The sequence below is a fragment of the Balaenoptera ricei genome, chromosome 8 (assembly GCF_028023285.1).
Source record: "Balaenoptera ricei isolate mBalRic1 chromosome 8, mBalRic1.hap2, whole genome shotgun sequence".
Taxonomy (NCBI): domain Eukaryota; kingdom Metazoa; phylum Chordata; class Mammalia; order Artiodactyla; family Balaenopteridae; genus Balaenoptera; species Balaenoptera ricei.
In genome coordinates, this window is record NC_082646.1 from 62,101,352 (window position 1) to 62,114,537 (window position 13,186).

At 35.1% G+C, this 13,186-nt stretch overlaps 1 protein-coding gene across 3 annotated transcripts in view; it reads left to right on the forward strand.

Annotated features, from left to right (window-relative positions):
• The window catches only part of FCHSD2 (FCH and double SH3 domains 2), a 309,032-nt gene that overhangs the window by 159,536 nt on the left and 136,310 nt on the right, over window positions 1-13,186 (forward strand). For 2 of the 3 annotated variants that reach the window (XM_059930853.1, XM_059930852.1), the window contains exons 7-8: window positions 2,976-3,030; window positions 3,900-4,028. The exons of the other annotated variant lie outside the window; for it this stretch is intronic. In XM_059930853.1, coding sequence (XP_059786836.1) covers window positions 2,976-3,030; window positions 3,900-4,028 — 184 coding nt within the window. The remainder of the gene's footprint in view (window positions 1-2,975; window positions 3,031-3,899; window positions 4,029-13,186) is intronic. 3 annotated transcript variants of the gene reach the window in all.

Genomic DNA, 13,186 nt, shown 5'->3' on the forward strand with positions numbered 1-13,186 from the left:
CCCATTCGGTGAGCTCACTGATGGAAAATGTAGGAGTTTGAACTCCTAGTCATGAAATCAGAAAGGCTATGAACACTTGTACAGACTAGGAAGGAGTCAGGGTTGTCTTTCTAATATACTTTTTTATCTGCAGGAAATTAAGCAATCTCATAGGCATCTTGTGAAAATTTAGGGGCTCCTGGAAAGTTTATTTTGTCCCAAGGGATGGTAAATGAATACTCATAAAGTGCTTAATGTTACTGGAAAACATATTTAATATTTCCCTAACTTAGTTTATTATCTTTATTATTTTATTTTTATAAGCATACAAATATTTCCTGTACTTTCATAGAGTCAGTGAACCCATCTTCCCAGTTAGACCTGAAGTTTTTAGATTAGGTGCTCTCCGTTAGGAATATCCTTTCATGATGGTTCTTAAGAAATTGTTTTTTAAAATGCTCAGGGATTCTAGAACAGAGAATTGACAGATTTGTAGAGCATATAGAAATACCTACTTTAGCCAAGGTCCACAGGGTGAAAATGAGGACAATTGTGGGGCTGTTCCTGAGAAGTGTGGATTTGACAAGGTCTAATTCACAGGTGCTGATAGCAAGAAACTGCCTTCTAATATAGCCCAGATTCAAAGGGGATACAGCAGATTAGACATTTAATTCAATGTGTAACTTTTCTGGAAAATTAATTCTACAACAGAGAGAGAAATGTCTCTTTATCTTCATTCACTCACTAAGTGTTTATTGAATGATTACTCTATATCGGGTACTATGGATACAGAGATGAGGTAGATAAGTTTTGCCCTCAAGAAGTTTAAAGCCTAGAATTAAAAACAAACGTGTTTTAAAGTAAATTTATGATTTGTTTATTCATAGTAAACTTAAAGAAGTTAAGTACCTAAAGTCACTCACCTAGTAATCAATTTATTTTAGTAGTTGTGTGAAAACACTGTTTATGTAAGCATAGAAAATAGATTAATTTTGCCTAATGAAAAAGGAAACCTTTATAGAAAAAAGTGATGTTTGGACACAGTTCTGAAGAATGGTTTTTCTAAGTAGAGATGAGAAGGAAGATCAGGAAGGGGAATGAAAACTGGGCTGTATATATTGGGTTGACCAAAAAGTTCCTTCGGGTTTTTCTGTAAGATGTTACGGAAAAACCCAACCGAACATTTTGGCCAACCCAATAGTTTTGATAGATGATTTGACAGATAGAGATGTGTACATTAGGAGAGAACATAGAAGGAAGGATACAGTTTGAAGGGATGGCTGAGTTCCACTTTGAATATGTATGTTCTGATAAATATGTGGGACCGTGGGGTGAATATATTTGGTAGAGGGTTATATATCTGACTCTCAGATGAGAATTTGAGCCTGAAGATCTTGCTTTGGGGGTCAGTTGCATATCAGATGATAATTAAAGGGATGAAAGAAATCATATATAAAATGAGATGAGAAGTTGAGTTTGGAAACCTAAGGAACATTAACATTTGGAAGGTAGGTGAGGAAGAAGAGTATGTAGTATGGTTCATTGTATATATTTTATTTGCTCTAGATAATAATCTTTGAGGACAGGAACTGTATTATTTTACCTATTATTAGTACCTTCTTTATTACCACAAAAGGATTGTATGAGGATTAGAAAATGAAGCGGAAGCCAGAGACTTGAATCCTTACATTGGAAAATCCAGATGCAACTCAGACTATTTAGATAATGGCTACAAAAAAAGTAGAAATGAGTATACCCCAAACACAGTTTTTCTTAACCCTGAACAGGCGCTCTGAAATTTTAAATTCTGTGGCCTTTGCTTTTCTAGATCAAAGTGAATAGGAATCTGATTAATAAAAACAAAGAAAACCCCCATCAAATATGAATATGGCAAGGTAGAAAAATAAACAGGAGTCTCTTAGACCCAGCTTTTTTTTTAGTAGTGGAGTAGTTGGAATGCATGTTTGTACGTCCTTGAATGTTCCTCTCTTGTTAGAAAGATGAGAGGCTGCTTTTTCTGTCCTCACATTTGCTGTGCAGAGACTGGCTTGCTCTGTCTTCCAATACCAAATGGTCTGCAACTTTATTTCATATTATGGCATAGCTTCCAGCACATTCTGACTTTTCCCATGGCAATCACCATGACACTGCAGTCAAGAGAAACATTGCAGCTTCAGAAATTACTGGTTGTGGGGAATGTTGGTTGTTCCTTAGCATTTTTCTCCTTATGGTTATCTCTAGTTGTTTGCATAAAGCCAAGATATTTTAATTACTGATTGTTAGATTATGGTTCCCCTCCCAAGCTGAGAGGGATTGAGGGAAATAAGGACACCAGAAAAGAGAAGGTTAAATAGAACAAAATCATATTAGGGCAGAAAGTCCAAGGGCTTTATCTCTATGTTCTGAATACTATAGATATGTTAAGAGTGGAGGGAGCACATAGGCAGGCACCCAAACAAGAAGAACTTTTAATGGGAGATGTGATGGAATTAAGGTCTTTGTAGAGCCTGGTCAGTATCATACAGTAGATTGCATTCCTGGCATTGGCACATTCATGGCACATTCCTGGCACATGGCCCTGAAAGCCTGCTAATCTTTGTCTCCATAGGTTGGTTATCCACGGGCTTTTTTAAGCTTCCTTGTGGAAACTAAAGCATGTGCAATTGTATGATACTGGGAATAACCTATAGTTTGATGACTCTTGTTTATTAGGAGATACCAACATATTGGATTCGTCAAATTGTATTTTTGTCATTCAGGATATTTTTATTTAATTAATCCCACTATTTTCTGTTTCACCATAATATTAAATTCTTTTGTAGTAAAATAAAGGAAAATAATCATTGCTTTTGGTTTTCCATATATTTAGTTCTCTTTTAGAATAGTGTCACGGGGAAAGGTCACTTTTTAAAAAATTTAGTAATTATAATATTTAATCATTTTATTATGATGTAATTTGATAATTTTATTAACATACTTTTCTATTTTTATTATAGATCTAAACTTAGTCTTTTTCAATCAAGAATCAGTTTACAGAAGGCAAGTGTAAAGGTGAGTTTTTGAAAACTATATTTCACAATTGAGAAACCTTAGCTTAAAAAAAAAAAGAATTGGGCCTTTTGAGGGTGCAGTTCAATTATTTCCATCTGATTTTCATTTAGAGAAGCATTTTAAAGTCATTAGGGAAGAACTTTTTTTCCCAGTTCATGAGGGTTTTTCAACTAAGTGTCAGCACTTTGGATACTCCCTGCTTCTCAAGATTGCTTTAGAGATAAGTTTCTATACCTAACCTGCTTAGGTAGCCTGTTGTCTTCAACACTTAGTCCAAGAGACTTTAACAAGTCCATGGGCTTTAGAAAGCTCAATAAAATCCATTTCACTCAGATTTATACCTCTGAGCAGATTTTCTGGGCCAGATGCAAGTGAATTTTTCCTGTGGGATCCTCAAGCTGCAGAATACCTGATAAATAAGCTTAGTGACCTACCTTTGTCTGCCTGGCTCCCAACTAGCATGCATTTCTTTTGGCACGTTAGGGGGTGTTGATTTTTTTTCAAACTATTTTCTAACTCCAGCAGATTTACCCAAGTCTTTGAAGATAAGGGACTTACTTAATTTGAGAACCTTTATTTTCCCATCAGAATAAAATGAGCAAAACATTATGAAGTTCTCTCAAAAGCTTTGGAAATTCTTAAAGTGTAAATAACAAATATTTGAAAGCACTCTTACTGTGTCAAACAGTTCTAGTCACTGTTTATTTAATTCTTCAATAGTGTTGAAGAATTTTTATATGCATATAAATGTTTCTCCACATGGTCATCTTTACTCTTGTTGGGGAGCCAACTAAGTGTGGTATCCTCATATGTTTTTCAGTACAGTATCAGTTTGCACTGACTTTTTCTTTTCTCTTACTATGTTTTAGTTAAAAGCCCGGCGATCTGAGTGTAATTCCAAAGCTACCCATGCAAGGAATGATTATCTTCTTACATTAGCGGCAGCAAATGCACACCAGGATCGCTACTATCAAACAGATTTAGTTAACATTATGAAGGTAATACAGCCTTAATATCTGTGGTAATATTGTATCATTAAAGACAAAACAACTCATGAGTTGACTGTTGGGTGTATGGGATTGAGTCTATACAATAGCAGCCAGGCTACCTCGCATTTTGTTGGAATATACTTGGTATTGTTTAGGTGACCTCTGTTTCATGTAATCTGAATTAATTTTAGTATAAGAAAATGTTTAAAGCCAAATCATAGTCAAAGATTGTATTATTCCCTAGCAGCAGCAGATATTTACTGTATAGTGGTTATTAATATATGATTATTTTTTAAAAGCTTAGCTTTTTAAAATTTTATCATTTTATGCTTAATTGATAGGTAAACTTGTGCATTAATATTTTATGAGGTGCCTGTGGGTAAAACAAGAGAAAATGTAACTCGTAATTATATGAAAATGTCTCTACCCTGAAATGTAGGGTTACAAATTCGATCTTGATCTTTCTCTGTTTATACACCTATATGTATCTTTAACTTTAACTCAAGTAAAGGACAAAGGGTGGAGGAGCAGAAAACATTTTTAACATGCTGCCAGGTTTGTCCTCACTGCTGATAGACAAGTTCTGCTTTGAATTGTATCTCATTCTCTCCTGTTGTCTCAAGGACCCAAACTTTTGATTATTCTATCTTTATTTTCAACCCATCCCTCTCAATTTTATTGTTCTTAATGACTGTCCAACCACATTGCTTTCATTGAATTGCTTGCTTTGCAAATCAGAGGTGTTGAGAAGGGGGTGCAGCAGGAATGGGCGCTCTTTTTTTTCCACAGTGCCTCTGGAAAAGAGATAAACTCTGTCCAGAAACTACGAGTTCTTTCCTTGAAAGTAGAGACAGGACATTTACTGGAAACTTTAAGGAAAAACGGAGGGATGGAGAGAGTAAAACTGAACTAAGAAGTATCCTATTGCAAAATTTTTTATTTCCTTTTTGTTTATTGTCTGAAATCCCCTTCTCCTGGCTTCTATCCTGTTCTGACTTCTGCTGGTTAGGATACAGGTGGTAAGAGAGACAAGGGATTGTTTTGACATCCCAGATGAGAACCCTGCATACATTTTCCCATAAAATGTTGGACCTAGAGGTTTAGACATTTTAGTATTTTATTAGGTGTTACACAGTGCTTCAGACTTACAAGGACCAACTGGAGACTTGGCCTCCCAGTATAACCTGGTTTCTCTAGGGAAATATATATACTCAGTTTCAAACAACTCCTTTATTAAAAAAGATTTTTAATACAGCTCACATTTAAGTTTGTAATTCCCCATATACCATCTGCTATTACAACAAAGCTGTTAACTATATACTTTCCCCTTCGCATATTTTTAAATGAATACTGTATTAGTTTAAGCATCAGCAAAAATAAAATCTTTATGTTTTTTAACTTGAATCCACAGCCAAAAATGATCTCTTTCCTAAAACCCTATGGCCTTTTATAAACCAGGAAAGGTACAGTATTATTTGGGGGATCTACCCCCTGCCAGAATCAAAGAGGAGGTTAATGGGCCTAGCCAGCAATCAGATTATGTATCTCTGAACTTACTTTGAAGTCCTTATGCACCTAGGTATTTGATCATCATTGGGTAGGTTATGCTTCAGACTACTCGTTTCATGAAACGTTAGAGGGTACTGAAATGATTTAAAAAAAAAAAAAAAAATAGAGGCAGGAGTCCCTCCTGTCCCTTAAAAATAGGAAGATGGATTCTCAACTTTCATGTTGTATGTGTTAATTCATTTTCTTCCGCATGCTTATTCTATAGTCTGCAGTATTGGAAAACTCCCATTAATCATGCTGTTAGCTACTTAGTAAGTTTCTATCACTGAATTGACAGTGGCCCTTTAGTAGCTGTCTTGGTAAGGTCTATTTTCTGGATTTTTGTTAAAGTTATAATGCCTTAAGTAGAATCTTTTTAAAAAAATATTTATATGAATAGCTTGGAAGCAGGAGATTTGAGTCATTGATTTCATCATACACATTTAATAGTCACTTAGAGTGTAGTAGCTTCTATGCTAGGCTTTGGGAAGAAGCAAAAATGAACAAGACACTCTTCTTATCCTCAAAGAGCTCAGTCTAGTCAAAGAGAGAGATACATAGAAATGATTACAAATTAGAATAATGAAATCACTTACTGCCAGAGGACAGTGGGTTAGTAGTAATAGCAGCTATCTTTTTTTTTTTTTTTGATTGCTTGGAATTATCCTGGCATTATCCTGATCACTTTGGGCATATTATCCTTTACTCATTTTCTTCTTTATCCTGGTTAGAGTATATGGTTCATTATTTAAATAACACACTACCCTATAAATGAAATGAAATGAAATGAAATGAAATGAAATGAAATCCCAGCTCTGGATGAACAACTCTCTCTATATCTGCATCTAAGTAGCCAAGCACTATTGAAGAAAACTTTTCAACAGAACAGATTCATGATTATAAATTAATGTGGAACCTGTATCAAATGGACCCTCAACACTGCTCAGATATCCTACTGTATTTCCCTGGTTGACTTTCTCTACTATTTTCAACAATTTTTTCAACTTTTTCCCTTCTCCTCAAATCTGACTTACCCCTTTTCTTTCACACTTAGCAAGTGGTCTTTCTTCCTAATTTACAGAGACAATAGAAACCATTAAAAGGGAACTCCATTATTGTCCCGTTACAGGCTTCCCCTGTGTTCAAGACTCTTCCAAGGAGTCTCAATAACTATCTAAAGATGACTGTTTCACTTCAGCTTTGGATCATATCTCATTCCCTCCTGCCTTCTCAGGGATTTATTAAACAATTGATTATTTTTTTCCTTATATTTCTTGGACGTTCTATTCTTAGATTAACAGTTGATAGGATCTTAGTGATGACAGCCCTCAGTATGTCTTGTGTTACTCCTCTAATCTGGATTAATTGCCCTCTGCGTCCTGTGTAATGCAGTTATTCTGGGACCTTCCTTTGCCTCTCTCCTATGTTGGATCTCCAGCTGTCTGTATCGCATCTTTTTTCTTGGTTTACTTTGTTCGTTGGTGTAATACATCCTCCAGTACGTTCTTGAGCGACTGGGCATGGGAGGTAATTTTTTTGAGATACTGTGTTATAAAGATGTCATTTTTCTGTGCTCATACTTGGGTATAGAATTAAAGGTTAAAAGCCATTTTTACTCAAATGTTGAAGACAATTCTTCGTGTTTTCTTGTTTCCTGTGTTAGTACTGAGAACTCCAAACCATCTGATTCTTCATTCTTCATATCTGAGTGTTTTTTCTTTTGAAAAGCTTATGAAATATTATCAATATGTCCTTTGATTCTTAAATTAATTCTTCCCTTTTGTTTTCTCTTTCTGGAATTCTAATTATTAAGATGTTGGATCTCCTGGCCTAGTCCTTCAAATTTCTTTTTTCTATTATTGTTCTTTGTCATTATGCTCTACTCTCTGGGAGACCTCTTCAGCTTTATAGTTCAACTCTTTTATTAAGTTTTTAATTTTTTTTTATGGATTTAATTAATTAATTAATTTATTTATTTTTGGCAGTGTTGGGTCTTCGTTTCTGTGCGAGGGCTTTCTCTAGTTGTGGCAAGCGGGGGCCACTCTTCATCGTGATGCATGGACCTCTCACTATCGCGGCCTCTCTTGTTGCGGAGCACAGGCTCCAGACGCGCAGGCTCAGTAGTTGTGGCTCACGGGCCTAGTTGCTCCGCGGCATGTGGGATCTTCCCAGACCAGGGCTCGAACCCGTGTCCCCTGCATTAGCAGGCAGATTCTCAACCACTGCGCCACCAGGGAAGCCCAAGTTTTTAATTTTTTAAACATGGTTTTAATATCCTTTTGTTCCCTGAATGTTCTCTTTTTATAACAGGTTTTTGTGCTTTATCTTCTCTTTTTAATTCTGGTGGTCTCAATAACAGAATTTATTTTAAAGTTTTCTTTTCCGTGCATAGTCTCTCTTTTAGCCTGTTGGTGAGACTTGTCAACTTTGAGCTTCACTGTAGGGTGTTCTCATGGACCATTTGTAGGGGAAACTGTAATGTCAGTATCCTTGTATCTCTCTTGAGTTGGTCAAAACTCCTTCTTTGCTCCCTTCATCATTTCTTCAGATCTCTTTTCTTGTGTTGTTTGCTGAGGAAGACTTCCATGATCTCCTTAACCCAGTTACACTCCCACCCAATATGATGGCCTCATAAAATGGTTTATCTCATCTTTGAAGTACTTAACATGGTTGTAGTTTTACCTGTATCTGTGTGATTATGTGATAAATGCCTTATCTCCCACTTAACTATACATTCCACGAGGGCAATGATTGTGTCTGTATCACTTGAGACTCCATCCTTGCTACCTAGTACAGTGTTTGATTCCTAATATGTGCTAAATGTTTATAAATTAATACATATTGAAGAATGAATGAATGAATGAGTGAATGAACAATCAATCTCATTTTAATCCTTGCAGGATGAATCATTCCCATTTTACAAATGAGGAAACTATGACAAAGCCTGGATTCAACTCTGACAGGTCTCTCTGCCTTCAGAGCTGGTGCCATTAGCTCTTTAAGTAATACCAGCTTATTGAACTTATTTCCTTTTTCCTTGTTAAATGTGGGATAATCCTGCACTATCTTATCTCCTTTGGCTTCTGTGAGGAGCAAATGAGATAATGAAGAGTGTTTTTGTTAATTTTGAAACTTTTTATACACGTTATATATTGTCCTTTTAAGTAACAGAAGTTCTATTATTCTGTTTTAAATAAATCTTGTTTTTGAGGAGGGGGAGAGCGTAGAAGAGACCTTGAATACTTGAGAGTGAGAGTGGAGCAACTGTTTGGGTGTCTAACATTGTTGGGTTCTCTGTCTAGGTACCCAGAATACATTATTTCATTTAGTTTTCATAACATCTTTCAAGGTAAATATCATTATCCCTGTTTTACAGGTCAGATAGCAGAGGCTCAGTGAGGTTCAGTTAATGTATATAATAGCCAGGACTTAAATCAAGGTCGCTGTAACTTCATACCCTGTATTCTTTCCTAGATTTCATGCTGTGTTCTTTTCTACATACCATTCCAATCTTCTTGATGGTAAAATTTAGTATAATAAGCGGTAGCATACTGTAAATGTCATAAATTCTGAGAGAAATGTAAAATAAAATTAACAATTGAAAATTGCAGATTGTCCCCTGTTCTAATTATTCTAAAGAGTAAGATCATGTCAGTTTCTAAATAAAGTATTTAGACAGGTTCTCCAAGGAATATTTTGTATTCCATATGCCAGTACTGATTAGCGTGGATACTAAATATATTACTCTGTGTCTGTATATTATCAGGCAGGGTTTTTTCAAACTCCAAACTAAAACAACAATGACCAAAAAAAAAAAAAAAACTATTGCTAAGCCATGGAAACCAGATAACTGATTTCATCAAATCTATAGAAAGCAGTTCAGCTGACTGTTGGGAGGTAAGGTAGTTTGTTCCTCAAATGTTCCTTTTTTGTAGTGTATTCTTGTGCAATATATAAACTGATATTTTTACTTTTAGAAGCTTGTGGAATATTTTCTTAGTGGTTTGGATGAGGAAGGATGAAGTATAATGCATCATACTAGAAAAGGGAACAAATGTCAGTCTAATGAAAGACTTTTTGAAAAGCTTAACACTAGGACCCTATCTCTAGACAAATGTTTAGTGGAAACTAAACATATCTGGACTAGTTGATAATTGGGCAAAGTAATAAAAGGTGAACATCTTTATATGTGATAAATATAGAAAATATGATAATATGGCATATCTTTTACAGACATTTGTCTTGGTTAAATGAAGAGAAAGTCATTATTGGTATCCAAGTCTCTTATTTTTAAGGCTTTTCTGGCTAAAGCACTAATTATTCCAAAAGTCTTCTTCATTCTCATGTAGGATTTTTAACTCTCATCTTCTTGATTTTAAGTCATAACTCTTCTGGTTTCCCTGCCATCTCTCTAGCTGTTGTGCTTCTGATCCACCTAGTAATGTTTGTTAACTTAACAAATTAACATGGAAGTCCCCAAATCTCAAGATTGGCTCTCTGCTTCTCTTACTTTACATACTCTTTCTTTCAGAGAGTAATTATTTGGCTCTGTTTTTATTAATATTGTATGATTCTCAAATCTGAATGTAACCTTGCCCTTATAATTATCCATATGTTTGCCTTTCCTTCAGTGGCTGAAACTTTCTAAACTAGAGGCAACTCTGTTTCCCATTGTTCCCTTGAATAAGTACCCCCTCCTAGGTTTCAGGTGACAACTGCTGACAATAGCTGCACTGTCAAATACAATAGTCCTTAGGTACATGTGACTATTTAAAATAATTAAGTATAAGTAAAATTTTTAATTCTGTTCTTCAGTCACAATAGCCACATTTCAAGTGCTCAAAAGTGATGTAGGTAGTGGCTACCATATTGAACAGTGCAGATATAGAATATTACCATCATCACAGAAAGTTCTATTGGACAGCAGTGGACTAAAGCTTATTTAGTTTTTGCTTTTTTCCTCCCGTCCTCCTTTATCTGGCAATCTTGAGAAAACAGAACAAAGCTGGAGGTATCATGCTTCCTCACTTCAGACTATTCTACAAAGCTATGGTAATCAAAACAGTATGATCCTGGTACAAAAACAGACACATAGATAAGTAGAACAGAACACAGAGCCCAGAATTAAACCCACGCACTTACAGTCAATTAATCTACAACAAAGGAGGTAAGAATATACAACAGAGAAGAGATAATTTCTTCAATAAGTGGTGTTGGGAAAACTAGGCAGCTACATGTAAAAGAATGAAATTAGAACATTTTCTCACACCATATACAAAAATAAACTCAAAATGGATTAAAAACCTAAATGTAAGACCTGAAACTATAAAACTCCTAGAAGAGAACATGGGCAGAACACACTTTAACGTAAATCTTAACGATATTTTTGGGGGATCTGTCTCCTAAGGTAAAAGAAACAAAAGCAAAAATAAACAAATAGGATCTAATTAAACTTAAAAGCTTTGCACAGCAAAGGAAACCATGGACAAAATAAAAAGACAACTTACTAAATGGGATAAAATATTTGCAAATGGTATGACCAATAAGGGTAAATATCCAAAATATATAAGCAGCTCATACAACTTAATGTTAAAAAAAAAAAGAAACAATCTGATTAAAAGATGGGCAGAAAAATCTGAATAGACATTTTTCCAAAGAAGATATACAGATGGCCAACAGGCACATGAAAAAATGCACAAGTCTCTGATTATCAGAGAAATACAAATCAAATCCACAATGAGATATCACCTCACATCTGTCAAAATGGCTATCATCAGAAAGTCTACAAATAACAAGGATGTGGAGAAAAGGGTTCTCTAGTACACTGTTAGTGGGAATGTAAATTGGTGTAGTCACTATGGAAAACAGTATGGAGCTTCCTCAACAAACTAAAAACAGAACTACCATATGATCCAGCAATTCCACTGCTGAGTATATATCTGAAGAAAACAAAAACACTAATTTGAAAAGCTGCATGCACCCCAATGTTCATAGCAGCATTATTTACAGTATCCAAGATATGGAATCAACCTAAGTGTTCATCAACAGACAAATGGATAAAGAAGATGTATGTAAACAATGGAATATTACTCAGCCATAAAAAAGAATGAAATTCTGCCATTTTTAGCACGGATAGACCTAGAGGGTATTGTGTTTAGTGAAATAAATCAGAGAAAGACAAATACTGTATGTTATCACTTATATGTGGAATCTAAAAAAAAATAAAACGAATGTATAAAACACAAGTAATCAAAACAGTGTGGTATTGGCACAAAAACAGATATATGGATCAATGGAACAGAATAGACAGCCCAGAAATCCACACACCTATGGTCAATTAATCTTCTACAAAGGAGGCAAGAATATACAATGGAGAAAAGATAGTCTCTATGGCAAGTTATGTTGGGAAAGCTGCACAGCTGCATGTAAATCAGTGAAGTTAGAACACTCCCTCACACCATACACAAAAATAAACTCAAGATGCCTGAAAGACTTAAATATAAGACAGGACACCATAAAATTCCTAGAAGAGAACTTAGGCAAAACAGTCTCTGATATAAATCATAGCAATGTTTTTTTAGGTCAGTCTCCCAAGGCAATAGAAATAAAAGCAAAAATAAGCAAATGGGATCTAATCAAACTTACAAGATTTTGCACAGCAAAGGAAACCATAAACAAAACGAAAAGACAACCTATGGACTGGGAGAAAATATTTGCAAATGACACGACTGACAAAGGCTTAATCACCAAAATATACATACAACTCAAAAACAAAAAAACAAACAACCCAATCAAAAAATGGGCAAAAGACCTAAACAGACATTTTTCCAAAGAAGACATACAGATGGCCAGTGGGCACATGAAAAGGTGCTCAACATCGCTAATTATTAGAGAAATGCAAATCAAAACTACAATGAGGTATCATCTCACACCAGTCAAAATGGCCATCATTAAAAAGTCCACAAACAATAAATGCTAGAGAGGGTGTGGAGAAAAGGGAACCCTCCTATACTGTTAGTGGGAGTGTAAATTGGTGCAGCCACTATGGAAACCAGTTTGGAGGTTCCTTAAAAAATTGAAAATAGAGCTACCATATGATCCAGCAGTCCCACTTCTGGGCATATGTCTGGACAAAACTCTAATTTGAAAAGATACACGCACCCCAGTGTTCATAGCAGCACTGTTTACAATAGCCAAGACATGGAAGCAACCTACATGTCCATCAACAGATGAATGGATAAAGAAGATGTGGTACATATATACAACTCAGCCATGAAAAAGAATGAAATAATACCATTTGCAGCAAAATGGATGGACCTAGAGATTATCATACTAAGTGAAGTAAGTCAGACAGAGAAAAACAAATATAATGTGATATCTCTTATATGTGGAATCTAAAAAATGATACAAATGAACGTATTTAAAAACAGAAACAGACTCACAGACATGGAAAACAAATTTATGGTTACCAAAGGGGAAATAGGGGTGGGAGGGATAAATTAGGAGTTTGGGATTAGCAGATACAAACTACTATATATAAAATAGATAAACAACATGGTCCTACTGTATAGCACAGGGAACCAAATTATATTTATATATGTATATATATTATATATATC